This window comes from Branchiostoma lanceolatum, chromosome 3 (assembly GCF_035083965.1).
Source record: "Branchiostoma lanceolatum isolate klBraLanc5 chromosome 3, klBraLanc5.hap2, whole genome shotgun sequence".
Lineage (NCBI taxonomy): Eukaryota > Metazoa > Chordata > Leptocardii > Amphioxiformes > Branchiostomatidae > Branchiostoma > Branchiostoma lanceolatum.
The window spans coordinates 1,803,830-1,828,297 of NC_089724.1; the positions used below are offsets into that span (position 1 = coordinate 1,803,830).

A 24,468-nucleotide genomic window follows, 5' to 3' on the forward strand; every position below is an offset into this window, starting at 1 on the left:
GGTAATTTAATCCAAGTCCGTAAAACAACACCCCGAGCGGGCTTAGCTGTCTGGGCGGGCGGGGGTCACTCCGAGCGCCGTAGAGATATCGGGGAGCCACCGAGGGTATGGTTTCCAGGCTACTCCTCGGTGTGTTAGGGGATCACGGAGGCGAAGCGCTGGCGGCACGGCCGCGGTCTGCACGGCTCGTTTGACGCGCAGCGGACGACACCGAACAGACGGCGTCAATGCGGCGCCTCATCAGCCTAGCACAATGGGACGATTTATGAGGAATGGACCGTGATGCAGATTTGATGCTAGCTTTATCAGATGATGCTATTCTGCTAACAGCCGTGACAAAGAAACATGCACGACGTATTAGCACACAGTAAGCAGTGGAGCAATGAAGCATAGCATGTGATACCTGGTCTCAAAAAAACGGTTAAAGCCCCATAGCGTTTTTTCCTGAGTCCGTTAGCCTTTTATTGAGGCAGAGGGGCAGTGGGTTGTTTTCTACTGTGTCTAAGGCATGGTATTAGAAGGCAGAGTCCGTCCCTCTCTTTCCACCGCCTATAGCCTCCCCAACCGAAGTCAGGTACCCATTTTGTACCAGAGTGAAATGCAAGAAATCGAACTCGTAACCTTTCAATCTCGTACTTATGCGACCATGGTCCTAAAGACTATCAAAAATCACATTCTTAAGTATGCAGGATTTTGTGGTATAGATCCTGATGACCTTTAAATATCACTCAGTGTTGAGTTGTCGACACGGAGCGGTCTTTATTTGCAGTATTTAGTAAGGCACTCCTAGCGGCCGCAAAGATCTAAGTGGCTTCAAAGGTACGTTTAACTAAGGTGTGAGGTGGTTTCATAAACCACCGCGAGTCTGATGATGATGAGGCTATTCAAATACGTCCCACTTGTCAGCATCCCAGTGTCGGGGATTGGGTGGTGCAGTGGCAGCTAACCAAACACGCTGGACCACCTGACGCAAAACTTTCCATGCGTGCAGCCATTGGTCAACGTCACCTACTACGTCATCGCCGACTGACGAGTAGCCATGGGTCTGTACCAAAAGATCTGGCGCTCGGGCCGCTCGCTCACACCAGCGGTGGGGACCTGTCTTCAGCACGTCAACGGGAGACATCGCAGACCGGCTTCCTGTAGGTCCTGAGGTTCAGCCTGTAGGAGCACGCACAAACCCGCACAGCAATGGACCACGGCAGGACGCTAGCCGCGGCTGTCGTCATCACGTCCCTTCTGTCCTGGTGGGTAACGACATTTCTTGTTCTTGGTTATTTACCAATAGAACATCCTGGAGAGAGAGGTCTACAGCAACGGTGCAATCAGCACTTAATGATATTCTTGTATCCAAGCCCATACTAGCTGCCGAGTCTTATGCAGATAGCGAAGAGCCCGCAGCTCTCTCTGTACCGTTCCTTCTGCCCTGTTGGATCATGGCATTTCTTGTTCTTGGTCGAAGATGTCCTAAGCCACTATGCATGCATCGGCGCTTAGACCCAAATATGGAAGCCCGGTATCCAAATCTAATAACTGCCGAGACTCGTCTTCGATCATCTTACGTAAAAAGCGAAGCGACTAGGCAGCTATAATAATAACAGTCTTTATTGCATATGCCTGCCCAGATGGGCTAAATGTACAGATGACCACACATGGTCTAGAAGAAGCATATGAATTGAACATTGAAAACTGACGTTGATCACCTAGTAGTTTCTTCTCTCTTCTTGAAACATTTCAAAACATGACTACATACTTTGCCTATTATATGTTCGTTCTTACATGACATCAGGTATATAAAAGTGTCCTGCATTCGTCATAATAGGTTTGTATAACAGGCTAACAGATGATAACTAATTTTGATGATTGATTTTGCGCAGGTATCTGCTTATCAAGAATATTTTTCTTACGAGCCGACGAGAAGCCCGCTGCTGCTCGTTTGATAACTCTGCGTCTGTCCGTGTGATGCCACGTTAGATAGGTCCGTTTATATTGATTTTAGAAATCCATGACTTAATAAAAAAAGGTGTTAATCTTTCCAATTGTGAGATTCAGCTCAATATAAGTCTTGGCCGGGGGCGGTAATTTCGGCATTAGCGACGACACAGATAGCGATCGGTTGCGATCTCAGATATACGGAGATGTAACATTTTTTGTCATGTGCTGCTCGAAAGTCTCACGGAACAAAATGAAGCATTACAGAAATTTCGTTGTCCTATAGTTTCTATAAGACGCAGGCTGGTAAGCTTCGCTTTTGAAAATAGCATTGGAAAACAAAATCAGAGTTTAGACTGTTCATATTTGGTTCAGTCGGTTTAGATAAAGCCTGGGTTGTAATCGGTGATAACCTCAATGTTGAATGTCTATATTAGCCTCCGACCAGGGACAGTTTCTGGAGACGTTGTAGAAAATTGCCGACGCTTTACTTGATTTTTCTTTTCTTTCCATCGATGCCAATTTGCCTTTGATGATGTCTATGCCCTTTCTTATTACCCTCCGCCGCATGACGACATCCTAGTCCGACCCATTACTAATATACGTGCAAAGAGAAAAATGTGCCTGCACTTATGATATATAAGTGATGTCGTATTGGTTTCATAATCATCATTCCGCGCCCAACTCCAAACAGTACCACTAGGGGTGGGTACCGGTACCGTGTACCGGTACAAAACCGGTATTTCTTAATGGACCGGTCCAAAAAAAACGGTCCGTCAAAAATCAGTGGACCGGCCTATGGACCGATTAGAAAATTCATAGTATCAGGCTACAAGTTGGCGGCCACATAACTGGTCTAAGAAAATACAAAACAACAGATTTAACGAATCGAAGACGTTAGCTGTGAATCATATCTAGAAACACTTAAAGGATGAGTAAACAGACGGCGTGGAGAGCATAGTTATAATTTTGAGACAAAGTGCAAACCTAAGAAATTATATCGTTCCAGACATGACGTTTATTTGGAGACTTTTACGTGTGTCTCGCTCTCCAAAATATGATGTACTGCGACACTTCTATAATCAGGTACAGGTACAGGTCCGGACCTGGACCTGACCCTCTGGACCTGGACCTGGACCGGACCTGAATTTTATGTACCGGTACCCACCCCTAAGTACCACCCATTCTTGTTACGATAATTCCCATGTTACGTGTATCAAGACAATTGTATGCGTCTGAACGCCGGAGTGTACGCACGTACTGTAAATGCATTTACGGTATCTTATTCAGTGAAGTATGCGTGGTATTTGAAGTGTTACAATTAATTAAGATGTAAGTGTTTTCACAGTTACACCCAGATATTTCAAGAACAGTATAGTCCGCCAAGGGTGAATGGAAAGTAACAAGGAGAAATGGCTCACCAATTTTCTATGGTTTGATTAAAATCCCACAGTAAAAGGGCCTTCAGCTACACTTAAGACAGCTGCGTCTATCCCACTCCTTCAAAAATGTCCTCATGATTAACTGGATGTGAATGCCGTGAGTGACGTCAATGGTGCCGCTAGAGTACCTCAAAAGAACAGGGAATAAATGGGATGCCCTACCTATCATGGAAGTTTGCTGAAGTCTTTTCAAAAACAGTGGAGGCTTTTTTCCTTGTATCTATACAGCCGGTACAGCCGCCATTAGGCGTAAAACACAAGCTTCGCAGGCACGCGGCGTGGCAGCAGCTGGTTTTATTACATACACCTAGTCTTTGCATATCTGACTGCAACCGTTCTTTAAAGCTACTTAGTGAAGATGCTCCTATCGTACTTGGTAACAACGAGTTCCATTCTACTATCATAGTTCTCGGAAAATACGAATTTTTGAACACATCAATCCTTGGCTGTACAAGGCATCTCTGTCTCTCTCTCTCTCTCAGCGCTCCCTGCAGAATTTTACAATTGATGACATACTTGGTAAATGGGATGCAAGTTTTGGAAACTTTAGCTCCCGTATTCCATGGAAGCCAAAGCGTTATTCATATTAATCAAACAAGAAGCAGCACTCCACGAAGCTGCCGATAGTTGTAATAGCACGACAGAGACAGACTTGTAATAGACAGAGTAGAAAGCCCTAGACCCTGCTACTACGCATAGTTCGATCGTGTGGTCTCCGCATTACAGTGTCGCAATCCCGGCTCGGGTTGAACGTGATCACATTCTTTCCGCAATGCACACCTCTTGTCATAAATGCGGCGGTTAGCATGAGTGTTGAGGTCCACTTGAAGACTCTTATTTTAGCGTGCATGTAGAAAATCTGTGTGTATATAAATCAGTTGGTATTATCATGCCGACTTCATGCTGATGCTTGAAGCGTCCAATTAAGGATGTCTTCGATTTTTGAGCACGAGTAATGTATTAACAATAAATCGAACAAATAACCAGTTTTGAACATTTTAATTTTAGATCGATGACCGAAAACTTGCACTAGAAGATGCTTCTTAATTGCGTTATGATATTAAATGAATGAATAAAGTATTACTTGAGGTGAAGTTCGGTATTTACTGGATTATATACAAACAAGCTTAGTTTAGATCAACATGCAATGCAATGGCCAGTCTGCGTTTTTCCCCTCTCTATTCTCCTGACTTATGTATAAAGTTGTCGTGTTGATATACATGGATGCAGCTTCCTACACAAATCACCAGGGTTCGTATTGTAAGGAATTTACGAAGCAGCTCTTTTAATCCAGATAGTGCCCAAATGTGCGCTCAGCCGAAAACTCCGTTCGTAATGAAATCATTATATGGTAGATTTTGTAAGATACGTTTGCACAAATGGACCTCACTAAAAGCTAAAAGCGCGTAACGTGAAATGAACGTGAATTACATGCGGGTCATGCGAGGTTCGACTGTCGAGATTTCCTGTGAGTGTTTAGGAGAACTGTGGAAAATTCTGTAGAGTATGCCAGTGTAGGTTATTACAGATCTAAGAACAACTTAAACAGCTGGAGACGTGCAGCGACTATCAGATGAAAGGACGCTCAACACACATCGCGTGCGGGGAGTCGCATCGAAATGACGCCTTTTACATCAGAGAGACCCGCCTGAGCGTATCTTCAGATGCTTCCACAGATGACGGAATAATGAATGCTGCACAATCCTCGTTCTTAAAACGACACTGGAGATTCAACAACACAGTTCTCTTCATCTATTGCAGCATCATGACCTGTTACAGAAAACGCTGTTCCAAAAAATGGATGATCTTGAACAACGACGCCTTTCAGAGCAATTTCAATACAGCTGTGCTGAATGGAAGGAGCTGAAAACCTGTAGGGACAAATTAAAACGTTTTTATGTACTAACCGTGGTTAACAAGGTACTCTCAAACTGTTAGCCAAGACATTTCGTTTGTATTGAGTTTGTCTGGATCGGCAGTTGATTGTCATTCCTCACAAATGCACCGAACTGCCATTGCACGAAATGGCCTAGGATCCTGACGTATCCTGACGTATCCTGACGTATCCTGACGTATCCTGACGTATCCTGACGTGATTTGGGACCTAAGATCCGGAAGAATCCGAACGGTTCCGGGGCCGCATATTTCTCGGCAGGCTAATGCGCGTACAAATATTGGGACTCAAGGTACCACTTACACAACTTGTGTAAGTACGTACTTACACAACTGGTAGCTTGAGTCCCAATTGTATGGATGCCCATCAGCCTACCGAGAAATATACGGCCCCGGATCCGTTCGGATTCTTCCGGATCTTAGGTTCCGGATCACGTCAGGATACGTCAGGATACGTCAGGATATGTCAGGATACGTTAGGATACGTCAGGATACGTCAGGATACGTCAGGATCCGAGGCCATTTCGTGCAGTGTGCACGTGCTCCGTGGGGAACCTGCCTGTCTGATGTGACATCGGCGGTAAGATCCACCGCCCGCCACCGACAGGACAAACGCTGCTAACCCTATCGGTGGCAGTTGTGTTCGAGAAGATTTTGTTGGATATATTCAATTGTGGGTTTCAGTGGGATGATTGTCAGAGATAGAAAAAGAGGTTACCAAGGATATGTATGTACTCTCCAAGCAGAGGAGTGGGTCCGGCAGGTTTTTGACGTGTTTTTAGGCGTTTTTGTCGGGCTATCTACTTTGTCATGGTATCTTTGTCTCTTTAACCCACAAAACGTGATTAAAGAGACAAAGATACCATGACAAAGTAGATAGCCCGACAAAAACGCCTAAAAACAAGTCAAAAACCTGCCGTTCCCACTCCTCTGCTTGGAGAGTAATATGTATGGGCAAATCCAGAGGATTTCGTTTAACTTCCCAATAGTTCAATCAAATGGAAGTTTTTTTATGCATATACGTATATATCGCAACGAACGATGTAGAACTTGTGAAAGAGAGAAAACAAAACCGAAAGAACTTTTAAAAAAAGTTTAGGCTGAACGTCAAATACATCATGGCTTATTTAGGTCCAGAATTGCATGGCGGGAAAATCTGCTTGGGTGTTTACCGATTAATTGTTTGTAAAGTTTGCGATTGTTCGTCAGACGTGATTGGGGGAACTTTTCCGTACTTGACCTTGTCAGAACTTTTAGGCGTGTGTCGTTACGTATACTTCTACCGAAACCTGACAGTGTCAGCTGCGGAATGAGTTCGGTGTTTGGAAGATTGGATAGCCCCATAAGGTAGGCAGGCCATTCTACACGCTGTATTCACCCTCCCCCGCCATATTTCCGGCAGAAGGAAGCAGTTGTTTTCCGGCAGGCCAAATTTTGCCCCTCAGAGGCTGCCAATGTCTAAATCATGATCAAATATCACCCGTCAAGGGAGAGATAATTTCCGTTTAGTGGCGGGGGCATGTAGCGAGCTTGGAGCGCATTTCCCTAGGCCCTGTAATGGGTAGTCCCCGAGGAAATAGTTACTGGTTCCCACAATTGGCACTGAACCCAAAAATTAAGTTCTCGGTCCCAGTCCGACGTCATTAGGTGGCTTGGATGGAGCCGGTTGAACCAAAATCAGTCTAGTTTCTACAGTCCGACAATAGGCCGACATTATCCCATCCCGTACCAAGGCCGCATCTTATATGCTGAAATACGGAATAGAGCCAAACAAAACATCGGTACGTACGGAGACCTGCAAGGCAACCTCTGAAAGACATATAGGAGCCAAAGATCAAAAGGTTCAAAAGACATGTTAACGGTGGCATCTTCATCGACAAGCTGCTGCTGCAAAAAGTTCGCTCCACAGGAAAAATTAACTAATTTAAAAGCTGTCGTAATCATAGCGTTGGCGTCCTCGTAATTATGCCAAGTAGACACGGGATGCTCTTCGATAACACATTTTACAACACGCGGCACCGACCTATAAACTTAAACGGAACAGATCCCCACTATTTGGCTTTGTCTATGGGAGCTACAGCCTGTTGCACGTCAATGTTCTTACCTGTCTACGAGGGTGTATATGTCAGGTCTTCCGGCTGTAAGCTGAGTATTCCGTCAGATGAAACCTGTTGGCTCGTAAACTCACTCTGGTGACATGAAAGGTCATACCTAATTGCAATTGCTGATTTTTATTGCGAGAAGCAAACCTAATCTGGTATCATAGGTCAATCTTGTTTATGCAGGAGCTGTCGCTAGTTTGGTTTAATGCGGCTTTAAGGGGAGCCATTTAGTGTAAGTGCACAATAACTGGTGTGGGGGTAATCTCGGTTCGTTTGTGTGGGGAGTCTTTACGTTCTACAGCTTATTACAGGGATCAAAAGGATACACAGCCGTCTATTCCCGGGAACGGAATGTCTCTCATGTTGCAGTTCAACAGTGGCAATCTTTTCTCGTCCTGATCAAACGGATTCCAAAATGCAGGAAGTCAACAACCGCAATTCCTTGTCAAATCCTAGATCAAAAGGTTTAAGAGTTTCTGTCGTCAAGCGTGATTCCCAATCATGATCCGTACCGAACAGTCTCGTAGCTTGTCGTTAGAGTGAGACATCGGCTGTGTTTATTACCAGAGTTGACTACATAAAAGAAGTCAGCCTTTGAAGTTAAGTGGCCCTTAGAATGACGCATCTGTCTTTGAAGAAATACGAAACATACGCGGCCTCGGAATTTTTCTCCAAACCGCTCTTATTATGCGTATCATCGTTACAAATTCTGTAACGTTAAAGGTTGGTTGCATCACATTTTGAAAGCTTGGAGATCAATGGTCGCTAAGACTAAGAAAGTTATTCTCCTTAATGCCTTAAGTGCAGATAAACCACCCAGACGGTAAAAGTCCCAACCCCTGCCTTCATGGCCTTGTAGTCTCGAGCGCCAGGTCCCAAGCGGTAGCGGTGTGAGGACGGAGGCCTCGGGACTTTCAACCAGTCATAAATCTTTTCCGTTTTAGGACGCCCACCCGGTCCATCCATAGTAAACACTCCTTCCTCACCGCCCACACTCAGATCAGCGGCTCGAACATTTAGGTTAGGCCTCCAAAGTGTCCTGGACGTCAAAGGGAGTCACATGTTCGTTACAGCATCAGAGATCGAGATGGATAAAAATATAGATGGATGGATGGAAGGAATGATTGTTGGATGGATGGAAGGATGGATGGATGGATGGATGGATAGATTTCACCACAAAAGAAAGCTTATAATATAAGAGCCACTTACATGCTCTGCGTGACTGTCCTACCCTGATCGAAACATTCCTAACTCAAATCGCACCCGACAAATTTAAGATGCAGGCCGAAAATGATTTGCAGAAAAATAGCATCCCGACGTGATACAAACACTGTACATGCGGCCATCTCCTCGCCTTCTCATCAACTAACCGCGTACTGTGCGCCTGAGACTGACAAATTACCGAGCAGATTCTGCTGGAACGTATCAGTACAGCCGGCAACGCACCAGAGAGAGGTCGTCAACAAGTGCGTGAATAACGAGGGTGGGTAGATTGAGCTGATGTTCTTCCAAAACTTTTCCGCGGTAGTTCAAGTGGATCGCTGTGAGGTTAGGCAAAGCCAGGAGACTTCCCACCGGCAGCGCTCTTATCTGCAGACGGAAGCAGGAAGTAAGCTCGTCGCGTCCAGCGGTGTGTCCGGCCAGGGTCTGATGAGCTGCTGTGATTGTGCATTTGTCATCGCCCACTCGGACATTCCGCGGGGTTATTGCTTCGAGGGTGGCGCACGACTTTGGCGCAGAAAAGTTTTAATTCTTTTATATTCCTCATAGCATTTGGCAGATAGTTATCATGAAAAACACAGAGAATGAATGTGTACTAACAGGGCATCGTAATATATGTGATGACATTTGTTTATTGATTGATGGTACAATCTTAGTACATGGCAGCACTAAAGGGTGCTAAATGCAGCACAACCAACCGTCGTTGTTGAAGAGAAGTCCACCACACTCATGCAAGTCTTTTTAATCATAGGCATCGGCCCACTGAAGAAGATGAGATGACCAAATGAATAGAAGCATATTGAAATTTTCAATGTACTCAGTCTGGTCATTCAAAGGTTCGTTTAATCAATATTGATATGCTTATTCCTAGGGAACATGCATGTGCATCAAGCAAGCAACAAACTTCTAGGTCCAACATTAATCCATGTTCTCGTACCTGTCATGGCCTTACAGACTTCGCTAAAGAGTATGAAGCCATTCGTCCCAATGTAAAGTTCGACAGAATAAACCATTATCATGAGCCTTTATTACAGAACCGATCTCCCAGTGGACATGCCCAGTAAGGGTCTGCTGTCACTAACGACGCAAGGATGGACACATGAGTGACCGAATGGCCGCTTTGTGGACGCTTTAGGGGTATTTTGTCGAAGCTTTATGTGTGGCGCTGTCTTATGTATACCTTAAGATCTGTGACAAACTGAGAATTATAGTCTGTCAGCCACGGCCGCTGCTGTAGGAGGTTTACATGCACTCGAAGGACTGGACCTTTGGTGATGCCCTAACATTGCCGCGTCTTCCGGGAACTTAGAAGGCCTTTTTAAACACTCAAGACGGATCATCTAGACCTTTCGGGTCAAGTTCAGTGCTATTCTAAAGGTTTAACGCCAAGGACACGGCGGCTTTGGGAATAGAACTGCCTTTGATGACGCAGCTGCGGCGGGTAACGCACGTTCGTGCTGAATCTATCAAACCTGAACCACAGCGGGGCCTTAAATCTGCCCCAAGGATGATTTCCCTCGCTGATATCAAGCATATTGGCCTTAAAATCGTTATCTACTTACCCGAGTATGCAATGGTTGGACACAAATCAACGTTATGGTCATACTTAATCATGTTTGTTAAGGCTCGAGGTTGCAATGCTGGGACACATATCGGCGTTATATATAGTCATATTCCATCAATCTTGTTTGTTAAGGCTCGATGCTGCAATGCTGGGATACATATCTACGTTATGGTGACACTTAATCAATCATTTTTGTTAAGGGCTGCTACTCCAAAAGGATCTGAATAAGTATACTAAAGTTGTCCATACTCATCAGCAGTAACCAATCGTGACCCAGCGGTTCGACCGGGATTCTCGCCGCGGGCCCGGCCTCCGGCAGGACGTCCTTTGAGGTTTAACGGTGTCGGTTTAAAGATATTCAGGGGAAACAGAGCGTCCACGAGTTCTCAGAAAAATGAACCTCAGAGATGTTCTGGCGGGTTGAACACGTTCGTTTCTCAGCAGTGGACCTTGCCATCATTTTATAACCAACGTGTGATTGATATATCTTTATGGCTTAGAATTAGCGAGATGAGCTGAAGGCTGTTTTCGTCGAGTGTTTGTGTAACTAGAAATTCCAGGTGAGTTTGTTGAGAGTATCACTGTTGGTTTTCGTTTCCGTTTTATACAAGCAATTTATGCTGCCATATGTAGATATAGATTCAAACTCACGACGTTACGACCTAGGCTCAATCAGACTAGAATGTTATTAAGGTTTGAATGTTGCAGCCAAATCTTGCCATTATCAGTCCGAATTGAGTCACATCCTAAATTCTGTGGATTTGCGCAAATATTGGTAGCAGGGAAGCTCAGAAAAGCGCGGTCAATATTGTTTGCGTGGAAGAAATATCCCTGGGAAATACAATTATTCGGCGGATCAATGTAAACATTTGAACAGATTAATTCTAAAGCCTGTTCGTTATCGGGAAATTTTAAGTTTCGTATTCTTTGATGCTTTCCTCTTAGAGTTTTCTACTGAGGCAGGCAAATTTGCCTCCACGGCCCCCCTGCCTAAGAAATAGTATGATGCGGGGATCCACCATCCAATGCGGCCTTCAATCATTCAATCTTTATTCTGAAATCAACATTGCAGGTATGTCTGACGACACACCTGAATTACATTAGATTTCTTACAGAAGTATGTTAAAACATTTCAGTGGACCAGATTTTAAAAAAAACACATTACAATATTCATATCTATGCGCTTATATACATTAAAAAAGTTACTTAGGACGATCGAGGACAGACGAATAAAGCCTCAAACGAGGTTTTGAAGGTCCCACAGAGTCCTCATAACGAACGAGTCACTGTGCCTTTGGTCTTACTGAGTGGGAGTTTGTACGTGTGTCGGGTTTCCATGTTCCTCAGATTATAGTCAGGCTTCTCTCTAGGTGGGAGGAAGAAATTGCAGGGGTGGGAGGGGTCTCCTAGTATCCTTTGAAGTTCTCTGTGTGATGCATCCCTTCTCCTTCAAAACTTCACCAGAAGCAGGCCATACGTCAGACCACGCAGGGACTTCATCGTGCCCTGACGAGGCGTTAGTTTCCTCAACGGTAACGCGGTTTCCGGCGTATTGATTTTCCAACAAAGAGAGATTCCCAACTGTGACAAATCATGCTAACCACCACAACTGATTTAGACGTGTTGAAAGACATATTTTACCATGTTAGGCTGAAAAACGCGTGGCCCCGGCAAAGCCACCGACATTCGTCTTTACAGTAACAGCTATCAGCCTAGGCTGTTTGACACAACAGGGAATCCCATCCTCACATCATCGCCTGGAGGGTAACGTGTTCTGTGAATCAGCCCGGCCTCTGATATTTGAAAGCAATCAACTTTGTTCGCAAACTGTCAAGACTGAAGCGCTGCAAGGTATTATCTATACCCAAGTGACTTACGGGTCTTAATTAACGTTCGCATGATTTATGGCCCTGTTAATTTACAGGGTATCCCGTCTATTTGTTGATAAGAATGCAATGTCGTGCCTAAGATTAATCAAAACGTCTCCTTACGACTGGCGATTTTAAAAACTGACGGGTACAGTAAATCTTGGACCCCGGACTCACAGCCGGGACCTCGGCAGCACACGCTTGGGGGATTAGTCCGGCCATTATACCGCCGTCTCAGGCTAGAAGTATGTCACTTCCCGGTCGTAAAGGTCTGACAACCGCTCATCGAGTTTCCTAAGATTTATTTCAGAACACGCCTTATTCAAACCCTTAGTGAAGCGAAATCTATACATTACTGATGAGGACTTACCTCAGGGATATCTTGGTTATATTGATGGAGTGTTGGATGATCAAATGAAGCTGCTAGGTATTTAATCAACACGTGTCAACTACTAGATAAGGTTTTTGTTCTGATTTTGCACACGACCCCCCTCTCTCTGCAGGTAGCAAATTTTGGCTGTTCATCATGTATCAACGTGTTCATGCCGAACCGACAGATAAATAATGTAGCATTGAGGATATGGTCCAGTCTTTTCTTGGGACATTCCCCCCTATCAAAGAAAAGGCCGATGACGATCCATTGGTCCCGCCTCCGGGCTTTGTTCCTCAGATTTTCCTGCACTCCTCTTCCATGTCCCGTCTTCGGCTGCTTTTGGCCTCTTCCTCTTTTTTTCTGCCAAGTGAATCCCAAATGAGGATCCGGAAAGGATCACGATATGGTCAGGATAATTATTTTCTCCGGGCGGAGTTGGAAGGAGAGACATTCAAATTTTAAGCTTCGAATATATGTAGAACTTTATTGCACGACAATTCTACACGGTACAATGTATGGCAATAACTATTAAACATATGGATAGTACAAAATACGTATAGAATGAAACTTAGCATCCTAATTACTAAAAGACTAAAGGCTAGCATAAGCCTTTGATGTGATATACAACACGAATAGGGCTAACAATTAATTTCGGTATTTGTTTTCTAATGACAAAGCAGTCTTTTATATATTGACCTATTTTTGCATTGTGTGGGTCGTTGCATCTACATATATATTCAAATCTGTCTGTAGCATTGAGACTCTCAAAATCTGATGTGCTTGATCTGAGAAATGTGAATAACTTATTACGTAAAACATCACAGCTAGAGAAGTCAATGACATATATTATATAAAATAGTCCTTATTGCATATTCCTGCCCAAATTGGCTAAATGCGCAGATGACCACATGTGGTCTATACGAAGCATAATGCAAAATTGATAAGATGCTAAATTCTATTGTTGAAAAAACTAACAACAGACAAACTATGGACTATTGCTAAATCAATGTTGATCACCTAGTACTTTCTTCTCTCTTTTTGAAACATTTGGAAACATGACTACATACTTTGTCTATCATATGTTCGTTCTAATGACATCAGTCCTGCTTTGACATCTTTGTACATTTCTTGTCTAATTCTATTTTCTTAAACAGCGATTAGCGCTCATCTTAATATAAAGAACAACCGTGTACAAAAATGGTTTTCATTTCCAACATAGAGAAAACGGCTGGCTGGACCCCCCCCCCCCTTAAGCTAAATGCTGTCGGCAGTAATAACATTAACCAGAGCCTTCCATATAGATGCTTAAGTGCCGGTCATTGCCCTGCATTTTATCAATTTTCACCTTTCCTTAATTTGATTTCTTTTTGCAATTTGCAGTTGAAATGGATGTTTCCAATATTTCCTCGCTTCTCGTTAGCTGTTTATCACTTTGATTCGGTAGCTTCTAATTTAGAATGTCATAAAGAAATAAGTTTAACGTCATTAATTTAATGGGAGCGTCCGTAAATGCTGCCTTCAAATCAAATAGGCTGCAGTTGACAAGTGTGCACTGATATCTTTCCACGCTTAACCATGAAATTGTGCTATAAGAAAGTAGAAAGTACATGCTTTCTTTGGTTGACACCGTAGAGTGTGGAAACTTTATTACTTGTGGTTTACACATAGTACACGAAGAAATACGGTTCTACTTTGATCAATTCCAGGCTAGATATACGACTCCTGACCAGGCATGAAGCCTGCATGGCGACATCGTAGATTAGATGGCGGCTTGCAACACGTCGGATTTTACTACTCATACAAATCAGTCTGCGGAGAGTCGATACAAACTTTCATACGATTTCAAACACACATTCAATTAAACATAATTCACTGTTCGTAAGACAGTTAAAGCAAATATACACTAAGTATTTGAACAGAGATGGGATACTTTACACTTTATGGGAGATTGCAGGGTACCGGCTGGGATATTACAAGTACATATCTATAAACTCGGTAAGCTACTGCATCATTTCAGATTAACGCGGATATTGGTTGTGGCAATGGTTGATAACGACGATGCGTTTGAACGAGATGAAGACGCATCGAAATGTACGAAACTGTCACAAAGTTTCAGTTCAGTTCAGTAAAAACTTTTAAATAGATGACTAGTATTCAATTAGAGCGTGGGTTACCCCCATGATGAGGCAACCGCAAGGAATCGCCGGTGCCCGTAAAAAACTAATAAGTGTGAGACCAGGTGGATTTGGATTGAGCATGCGGAAAACTGTATGGTCGATTCTCCGCTAAAAGATACAATAGTGCATGCAGAGGATTGATCAAGTAATTATAAGTCGGTGCGTGACTACAACTTTTTCATGACGTCTATTCCAGGTTGGAGCAAGGTGTTTTAATAACGGCGTAGAATTGTCGAGTCGTTAGGATGGTACTTTCCCCACTCCATACAGGTTTTAAAAATGGGTAGCTGTCTTCGGTTGGGGAGATAAAGACGGTGGACGGAAAGGGTTGGGATCCAGCTTCCAATAATATGCCCTAGACAGTAAATAACAAGACACTGTCCCTACTGACTGCGTGGAAATACGGGGTGAAGGTAGTCCAAAGAATACTATTGGACTACCTTCACCCCGTATTTCCACGCAGTCAGTTCACCTTCACCCAGCCCCACCCTCATCTTGAGGGTCGGGACCATGATCGCTTCAGATGGAGAAAAACTGAATATTTAAGATGAGAAAAACTGAAGATTTGTTCGGAATGACACATGGTGCAATGTGAGTTATCTCGTCCTTTCTACATCAATGCAAACGTGGCCATATGGGAAATCTTTGCACATTTGAGTACCCAGAGATGGAGCGATGGCTGAATAATTGCACGATATACAATGTAGTTCTACTTTAATTTAAACAAAGGGAAAGCTAGACATGTTAAACGTAGCACACCACTTGCATCGACAGGGCTTGTAATATATGCTAAATGCAAATTGTTCATCCTTAGTCACATTTAGCTGCGCGCTAATTCAATCAGCATGGTAGAAAATCCGATTGCATTCCATTGTGTTGACTACTCAAGACGCATCCCAATCGATTTCTTATCGACCAGCAGGCTTAAGTCGGTGAATCTTAAGGATATTACATACCAAGGCCCGGGGCAGGGCACGACTCTAGGGAGGACATAACGTAGGTCTCTATTGATTGATTGATTGATGTTTACCACATTTGTGGAAGGATTGACATAACAGGTGACTATCACCTTTTCAAGATGTCAACCCAGACAAGACTGTACGATTTGATCCACTCACACCGGGATGGACCCCTGAACTTTTCGATAAGTGTGGTGGGTTCTTTTACGTCCTCGGGGTGTAGCTCACCTTAAACACGGGACGTACATTACACGTCCTGTCTTAGGTAAGTCCCTAGTCAAAGGTAGTCCTAAACTTTGTCATTATCTTAACTGGCCGAAGACAACGTGCTAGGATTGTCTCTCTGCACGAAAGTCAACCGACATGACAACCAGACATAGCTAGAAATACAAAGCTCATAGCAGGTATCATTAGGTACTTGGATACTTTATCATGTCCATTTTGTATCTGATAAAGTGTATCATTATTGCCAGATAGGCTTGGCTGATTCAACTCGTAACAGCAAAAGTGGCATAGATTTATTTTCAATGTACAATGCAATCTACCACTTAGCTCTTAATCAGGCGCTAGACGGCTTTAATGACATGATTGAGATACGGCTTAAATTATATTCCCGGCAAAAACTACTCACAAAAGATATCATTAGATCGACCGATTGAGGGATATGGAGAAATATGTCACTCCGCAGGTAATATGTTTCAGTGGATTGCGGTGAGCGCAAAATGTGATTTGGGAAAATGAGCCGAATGATATACATTGTACCGATGGAATTGGAAGAGGAGGTTGAAACGATTGTATTGGGTTGCTATGTGTGAGTTGGCAAACACAAAATAGTTACTCAAGCAACTGGATAAAATTTTGAAACAGTCGAAAAATATGGAACGCTTCACGAATTTGCGTGTCACCCTGGTCTTGCGCAGGGGCCATGCTAATCGTGAAACGTTCCATATTTTTTGTTGTTTCAAAATTTATCTAGTTGCTTGAGTAACTTTTTTGGCGTATCTTACTACCTGGATGTCTAACCTTCATCAACGTATAGTTTGTTGAAGTGTCTATGAACACAACGATGACACAAAGGGAAAAGTTATGTTCATATACGAGTTTGTATCCTTGTGAACGCAGAAATGGCACGGACACGTCTGAAAACTTCACGAATGTTGCATCGGGATCGGCCTGTAGATTTAGGTCATTCAAAATTCAAATCGGCATCATATATTGTAAATCAAAGTTATGTGGCAGGCCTGATGATCGAATTGTTTCAAAAAATGTATCCTTGCAAGTTCTGATTTCACACTTTCTACAGTTTGTCAATTTTTTTTTTTTCAAATTGAATCTCGTATTATCATATATCTTCTAAAACATCTTCATTGATTTCTGGGTTACAAATTGCGGCGCCTAGTCAGGCTTAACAACATCCTGGACTATTTTGAAGTCGTGCCAGGAAAAGCACGGTTTAACTCACAGTTCTGAAACTCTTTGAGTCAGAGATCAATGTCATGTCGACCAAAGGCAATTTCAGATAATAGGTAAGGCTATTGTAGCAGAGCATCTTCCCCCGGAACGCCCATGTCTTTTAAACTTGACACTGTTGGTCTAATGTAGCAGAACGAAGTGCAGAGGAAAAACTTGGCGGTCCATCCATCTCGATCTACTATCAGTTAACAGAAATCTATTGTCTGTCTCAACTGGCTGTTACGAATACTGCAGACGCTACGTGTAGCTTTTAAAGATTTCAGGTGTGGTGTCGTGTGGCGTAGTGGATTGAATATTCGGCCGTCAAACAAGGGTACCCGAGTTCGAACCCGGGCTGCCCCCAGACATGTCTGAACATGCGCCCCGACGTTGTGCCCTTGGGAAAGGCACTCAACACGACTTTCCTCACTTCACTCAGGTGTGAATGAGTACCTAGCTCATCTAGGGTTAGGGAAGTCCCTCGGATAGGACGTTGAATGGGTGTACCGTGTTTGGGGAGAGCCACACACCGCGCACGTTAAAGAACCCAACACACCTTTCAAAAAAGAGTAGGGGCATGCCCCGGTGTGCGATGGTCCAAAACCTACAGTCCCATGACCACACATGGGTTCGCCCTTAGTAACAGCCTCCGGCTAGTTGGGCAACCCTGGCATGTACATGATGAACCAATAAAGGAATAAAAGATTTCAGGTAGAAGGGAAACACCGTCTGGTGTTTTGAACCAGCTTGACGAAGTTTGGGCCGTGGGCATTGGACCATTTCCAGTCGCATGTAGGTCTCATAGGTCAAGTCAAGACATAGTCGTCTCCTATTCCTTTTGGATCAGGAGCAGAGACGCTAGCTACAATGGAAACAGGCACGCTGCATTACAATATTATCTACTGACCTTGGCATTGAACATGGAACACCACATCTGTCATAACAAGCACAAAGTAAGTTGACGCGAAAATGCTGGTTCAGGAACATTTCGGGGATGAAATGTCAGACGGAGGATTTTTGAAATTAGGATTTGATTGATTTTATTATATTAGAATTGCAACGGTACAATACACGTCGGACACAGGCAGCTATTGCTGGTGTCTTGACACACATGAAATATCACAGAACACTTGACAAAGCAAATTTTTCAGCCACACTGTCACACAGATGTCCAGACTTTGCATGATGTACAAGATGACTAATAAACTTGTGGACGTACCGAATGATAAGTATCTAATGCCAGCTCAGAAGAGGACCAGAAATAGTCATGCTTTTAAGTACCAGAGTTATCAGCCAAGGATTGATGTGTTCAAAAATTCGTATTTCCCGAGAACCATAGTAGAATGGAACTCGTTGTCATCAAGTACTGTAGGAGCTTCATCAATAAGTAGCTTTAAAGAACGGTTGCAGTCAGATATGCAAAGACTAGGTGTAACAGACCGTTCGGTGTAATATGACCAGCTGCTGCCGCGCCGCGTGCCTGCGAAGCTGGTGTGTTACGCCTAATGGCGGTTATACCGGCTATATAGATACAGATGCAGATACAGACCTATGATATCCAGGTTCACATTGCTTTCTTTAATAAAACTTTTCGATAAAACTTTTTATTTTCCATTTTGGCGAATGTTAAAAAATACCGGTCGATGTCTGGCCTCGATAACAATGTGCCACGGGTCAGGAAGTCACTGTGCAGTGTTCCGTTGTGAAGCAGCCGAAAAAATATAGACTAGGAGGAAAATTGAAATTGCCACGAAAATTCGTTGGCACATTCATCGTCTATCATGAAGAGTAATATGTGGAGTCTAAGTTGACATGAACAAAGTTCGCGCTGTCTAACTTGAGGGAGTAGCCAGTCCATCACAGATGGAATACATGCAACGCCTTGTACGTTAGATAGACTTTCCGATTGTACTGGCTCGCATTCGAGAGAGAGAGAGAGAGAGAGAGAGAGAGAGAGAGAGAGAGAGAGAGAGAGAGAGAGAGAGAGAGAGAGAGAGAGAGGGGGGACTAGATAGAGAGAGAGATAAAGAGAGGGAGATGACAATTCGAGCATTTGAAATTAACGACAATCCATCCTCCTACGTACATTGCCGCCAGTGCGATCATGGAAACGTATAATGGTAACGGATTTCATCTAATTCAATTGTCTACACTATATTGTTTGCCTGGCGCTAAGTGCAATGCGCTGAGACGCAGCTTCACGGATCAATTCATGGAAGTCTAAAGGAGTTACAACTCTCATTCAACTGTCTACAGAAGTCACGACTACTATTCCATGAGAGAGAAACACAATGCGTAAATAACAGAATTAAAATCAACATACAGATAACATAGAATTACAGTACCAAACAATGATTTCAATCTAACAAACGCGTATACGTTTGTAAGTATGTGTTTCCCTAGTTCCTGTTTGACATAAACATTACTCATAGTCCCCTGGAGCTGACCCGACCCCAGAGACTTATCGAAAGGTCTCGCGAAGGTGGCGTTCTAACTCCACGGCAGCCTGCCCTGTCTGCTGGGCCGTGGATAATTGAGTAAGGTTAAATCCCAGCACGGGACTTCGGTCCTAACGACGTGGTCCGCCATCTGTTATCCCTGTCTGGGTCGCGACGCAGCAAACCAGCGGGCTGGAGATGTGGAGCGGGTGACGATTGGGATAACACTGTTTTAGGACATCTTATCAATCACCTGCACCTATTCACACCGGGTCTTGGTCAGTGAGTCCAGATAGCGGAAAAGGCCAAAGGGCCATTTATGCATTTTGTATAAGTCATCTTTGCACCGCTGCACTATTTTGACATTTATCAACTGTTTGAGAACAAATTGAGTATTGTTGTCAACAAAGGATGTCAGCATTTCACCCCCTCCACACTGATTTATATGAAAGTAACGTATCTTTTTTTTTTAAATCCTGAAGCCATGTAAAGAGGTTGTAGGTGTAGGCACAGCAGTAGGGCTACCATCTGACACCTCCGCTGTGACGTTGTCTATGATTAGTCTGTATGCAAACATATGGTTGGCACGGACAAGCATTTCAACAGGATGTATCGTAGAAGGTCGTATTTGCGTATATAAGGAGTATATCCCGTCTATAATTTCCAAATGTGCCGAAAATGACATATGCAGTCGGCAAAAGTCCGATCCAACAGAAACCGTTGAATTATATGTTGAAAATGAAACCCACTTTTTACTCGATTGTTCTTTTTATGAAGATGAGCACCAATCGCTTTTAAAGACAATAGGATTGGACAAGAAATGTACAAAAATGTCAAAGCAGGACATTTTTATATTCTGATGTCATGTAAGAAAGAACATATAGTCATTTAGTCATGTTTCCAAATGTTTCAAAAAGAGATAAGAAACTACTAGGTGATCAATATTATTTAAGCAATAGTCGACAGTTTGTCTATCTTTTAGTTTGTCAATGTTAGAATGTAGCAGCTTATCAATTCATGTTTTGCATTATGCTTCTTATAGACCACGTGTGGTCATCTTTGCATTTAGCCCATCTGGGCAGGAATTAATATGCAATAAAGACTATCAAAATTATAGTGCAGCTAGAAGATAGCAACTCTTGTACATGCCTGGTAACACTTTGTCTGGTCAGACGTTCTATCTATCTATCTAATATCTATCTATCTATCTATCTATCTATCTATCTATCTATCTATCTATCTATCTATCTATCTCTATCTATCTATCTATCTATCTATCTATCTATCTATCTATATATAGCTATCTATCTATCTATCTATCTATCTATCTATCTATCTATCTATTTATCTATCTATCTATTTATCTATCTATCTATCTATCTATCTATTTACCTATCTATCTATCTATCTATCTATCTATCTATCTATCTATCTATCTATCTATCTATCTATCTATCTATCTATCTATCTATCTATCTATCTATCGGCCATCGGCCGGGCCTAAACAAGTGCATACTTCATTCCATATGCTAGAGGGTGTCTGGTTATTGTTTGTTGACTTTGCCAAAGACTATTGGTAGATACAAACTATTCACGAGTAGGCTCAGAATTCTGCGTAACGCAGATCGCGTTCCGTGAGATTGATTCTCTGACACCTTCCGTAGCCCAAAAAAAATCAATCATTTTAAACACACTTAACTTAACACACTTGTGCTTAGCCCGTCGTACTATAATTACCTCCCGCTTGAAGGTAATGGCTTTTTAATGATGTGGATGACCTGGATGTGAGATGTATGACGGGCACCTTGACCTTCCCAAGTTATCTCCATATATAGCACACGGGGTAAACTAGGCTGGTGCGTCCTTGGGTTCAGCTCCGCCGTAGAGGGGGAAAGTGGGGCGGTGAATCTTTGGTTTTAGCGACGAAATGTGATTTTTCATCATAAACAACAGTGATAATGAATGAATGAATGAATGAATGAATGAATGAATGAATGAATGAATGAATAAATGAATGAATGAATGAGGACCTTTATTGTACAATCGTGCCGCGAGGGGCTAGATACAGGTCGTCTAACATAAACCTAACTAACATGTTAGTGACATATACAGTAAAATATATATAGTACAGATTGCATAGTTTAAACATGCATGCGTTCATATCTGGTTTCGTGAATCTGGATTGACCTAGGCACTGGATTGATCCGCCGAATCCACCCAGCAGCCAGATTTGGACGGTTCGCATCGGGATTCTCCGAATAAGGATCTATCTCGTGCCTAGGGTGAATCCCGATTCGCGAATCCTGGTATGAGTGAGGTCTTTGATTCACGGAGATATTCTGCCTTTGTGACAGACTTTCATAAGGCTAATGGTTAACGGTAGGGATAGATAAAGATAGTCCAAGAGCCGTTATGAGGCCGTAGGGGCATTGGGATGTTGTAGGGGTAGTGGGCTGTTGCCCACTGTGTCTATGGCACGGTATTGGAAGGCAGAGACCAACCCCCACCTTCCGTTCTTACCTCCTTCCCAACCAAAGGCAGGTGCCCATTTGACACTCGGCTAGATTGAGGAAAGTCGTGTAAAGTGCCTTTTTTTCAAGGACACAACGTCTGGCCGGCGATGCCAGGTATCGAACCCGGGACCTCTCGATTCTGAACCCGCTATAGCTAGCGTAGCCACTCGGCCATGCAACGCCACCATGTCATAAGACAAATGATGGACATCAAAACACAAGCACGATCTGATCTTCTGGCAATATGGGGATACAGAGGTCCATCGTGTCGTTGCGGTCATCTCACACAATATTATTGTCTTACTGTGAGTCATGCAGGGTCGTGTCAGAGGTTACGGTCAGGGGTTATTGATCCATACTCAAGACCAGAGGGGCAGGGGTCATTGACCTACAGGGTAGCGTTAGGGGCTTGGCTCAGGGGTTAGCGATCCATACTCAAGACCAGAGGGGCAGAGGGTCATTGACCTACAGGGTAGTGTTAGAGGTTAAGCCAAGGGGTTATTGATCCATACTCACGACCAGAGGGGCAGAGGGTCATTGACCTACAGGGTAGTGTTAGAGGTTAAGCCAAGGGGTTATTGATCCATACTCAAGACCAGAGGGGCAGAGGGTCATTGACCTACAGGGTAGTGTTAGAGGTTAAGCCAAGGGGTTAGTGATCCATACTCAATACCAGTGGGGCAGGGGGTCATTGACCTACAGGGTGGTGTTAGAGGTTAGGCTCAGGGGTTAGTGATTCATACTCAAGACCAGAGGGGCAGAGGGTCATTGACCTACAGGGTAGCGTTAGGGGTTCGGCTCAGGGGTTAGTGATCCATACTCAAGACCAGAGGGGCAGAGGGTCATTGACCTACAGGGTAGCGTTAGGGGTTCGGCTCAGGGGTTAGTGATCCATACTCAAGACCAGAGGGTCAGGGAGTCATTGACCTGCCTAGCATGTTATTGGAAAGGGTCGGGGCGGGAAGACGCGCTCCACTGTCCACGGGTATGCCCCTAATACTGAACCCGTGTGACCCCGTTTATCTTATTTATGATCATGGTACATTGAAAAATGAATTAAGTACCTGCACGTAAATCTCAAACTAAATTTAACTTTACCTTAAAAGCACTCTGAAATCATCCCGGCTCTATTCAAGTTTTTGTCCACAGTATTTACGCGTGCTTAGATATTACATTTACAACTTTACGTCGGCCACGAAGGGTAGGTAATGGCAGGCATATAAGTAACATTTCAACACCTCAAGATCGGCTCAAATCAACATATTTACGATATCATTAAGCGCCGTGAAGTTTCATTAGATTGTGTGAGACACGTATGAAGGGTAGATATTGTATGTATCAATGTACAGGTTTATTTCAATCAGGTTAACCCTGTAGGATCCGTCAGTAGCTATTCTCTTAATGTCCTTCCAGCTCATGTTGACTGCTTCATGGCAGGCAGTGAATTAAAGAAATCCCATCTGTGTAACACATGAGGGCACTTGGGTGGACATGCCATGGTATTTCACTCGATTCTTCTTTGTCTCGCATAGAGAAGAGGTAGAATATTTATTGCTTATTAACCCGCTGGACTTCATTTACATAAGAGCAGGGCGACTTACTTCACTTATGCTTTGCGTGCAGATAAAAATTCCATTTCTTCACTGATCTTACAAGTGACCCATCAGAAGCCTTTGAATACATAAGAAACTCCTTGCGTTGAAGCGTGTTCGAAACGGGGTCACACTTGACATTGGTGGAATATTTGAATCTCTGAAGGTCCGCATCTCCTAGATCCTTCGCGCTAAGTAGATTTTCCTCACCAAAGAATCGACTCAGAACACCTAGAGAGGCATGGGTTCTAGAAGTGGAGATCTTCAGCATCGCTTCACATGCAGAAGGCAACTTTGATCCGCAACAGATGCAAACACGGAAACACTCTAAAGTCGTTTCATGGTCGAATTGCTGCCATCTTCAGTGCGTCGTTGAAACAACCACAACTGGTCAGATCTTATCCGTCTCCAACCACTTTTACGAGAACAGGAAGTTCATGGGCTAAACTCGAACGCAAGTCTTCTTAGAGATTGGCTGTTCATCTATCACGCAGGGCTATCTCCGGTGCCATCTACTCATCCTGTCCAGGCAGCGTGCACCACGAAGCTCTGTAATACACTTAAGTGTAATCTAAATGCAGAAATCCCATTCCGTATCTCCAAGTCGTTTCCCTTGAACTTTATCTCTCCCGGAAACTTGTACGCTTTGATTGAGAAGGACTTCAATATCCTTGACTTCCGTATGCAAGCGTAGATAGTCTAAGGAACATGCTACCGTATAATACTGCTGTTGGAAGGTTCTAAAAGAAACAGAGTACTAGTAACAAGTGCGTGTAGGGATTTGAAGGGTTCTTCGTTTTTACTTCTGCATGCATGCATACGCGTGTTCAATTGCGTCTGAAACTAATTCCTATCAAAAAGTATGTTTATTGTCAGGCGCAAGCTGAAAAAAAGTAGCAAGAACGATTATGTTGATGCTTAGTCCATTTAAGTGGAACATAT

General features: G+C 43.4%; 1 protein-coding gene and 1 pseudogene across 1 annotated transcript in view; one reads left to right on the forward strand and one right to left on the reverse strand.

The window, feature by feature from the left end:
- Positions 1-983: 983 nt before the first annotated feature.
- Positions 984-24,468, forward strand: part of LOC136429658 (gamma-aminobutyric acid receptor subunit beta-3-like) — a 61,028-nt gene continuing 37,543 nt past the window's right edge. The window contains exon 1 of the mRNA XM_066419584.1: positions 984-1,247. Coding sequence (XP_066275681.1) covers positions 1,192-1,247 — 56 coding nt within the window. The 5' untranslated portion in view covers positions 984-1,191. The remainder of the gene's footprint in view (positions 1,248-24,468) is intronic.
- LOC136431908 (U6 spliceosomal RNA) lies at positions 16,402-16,498 on the reverse strand (annotated as a pseudogene).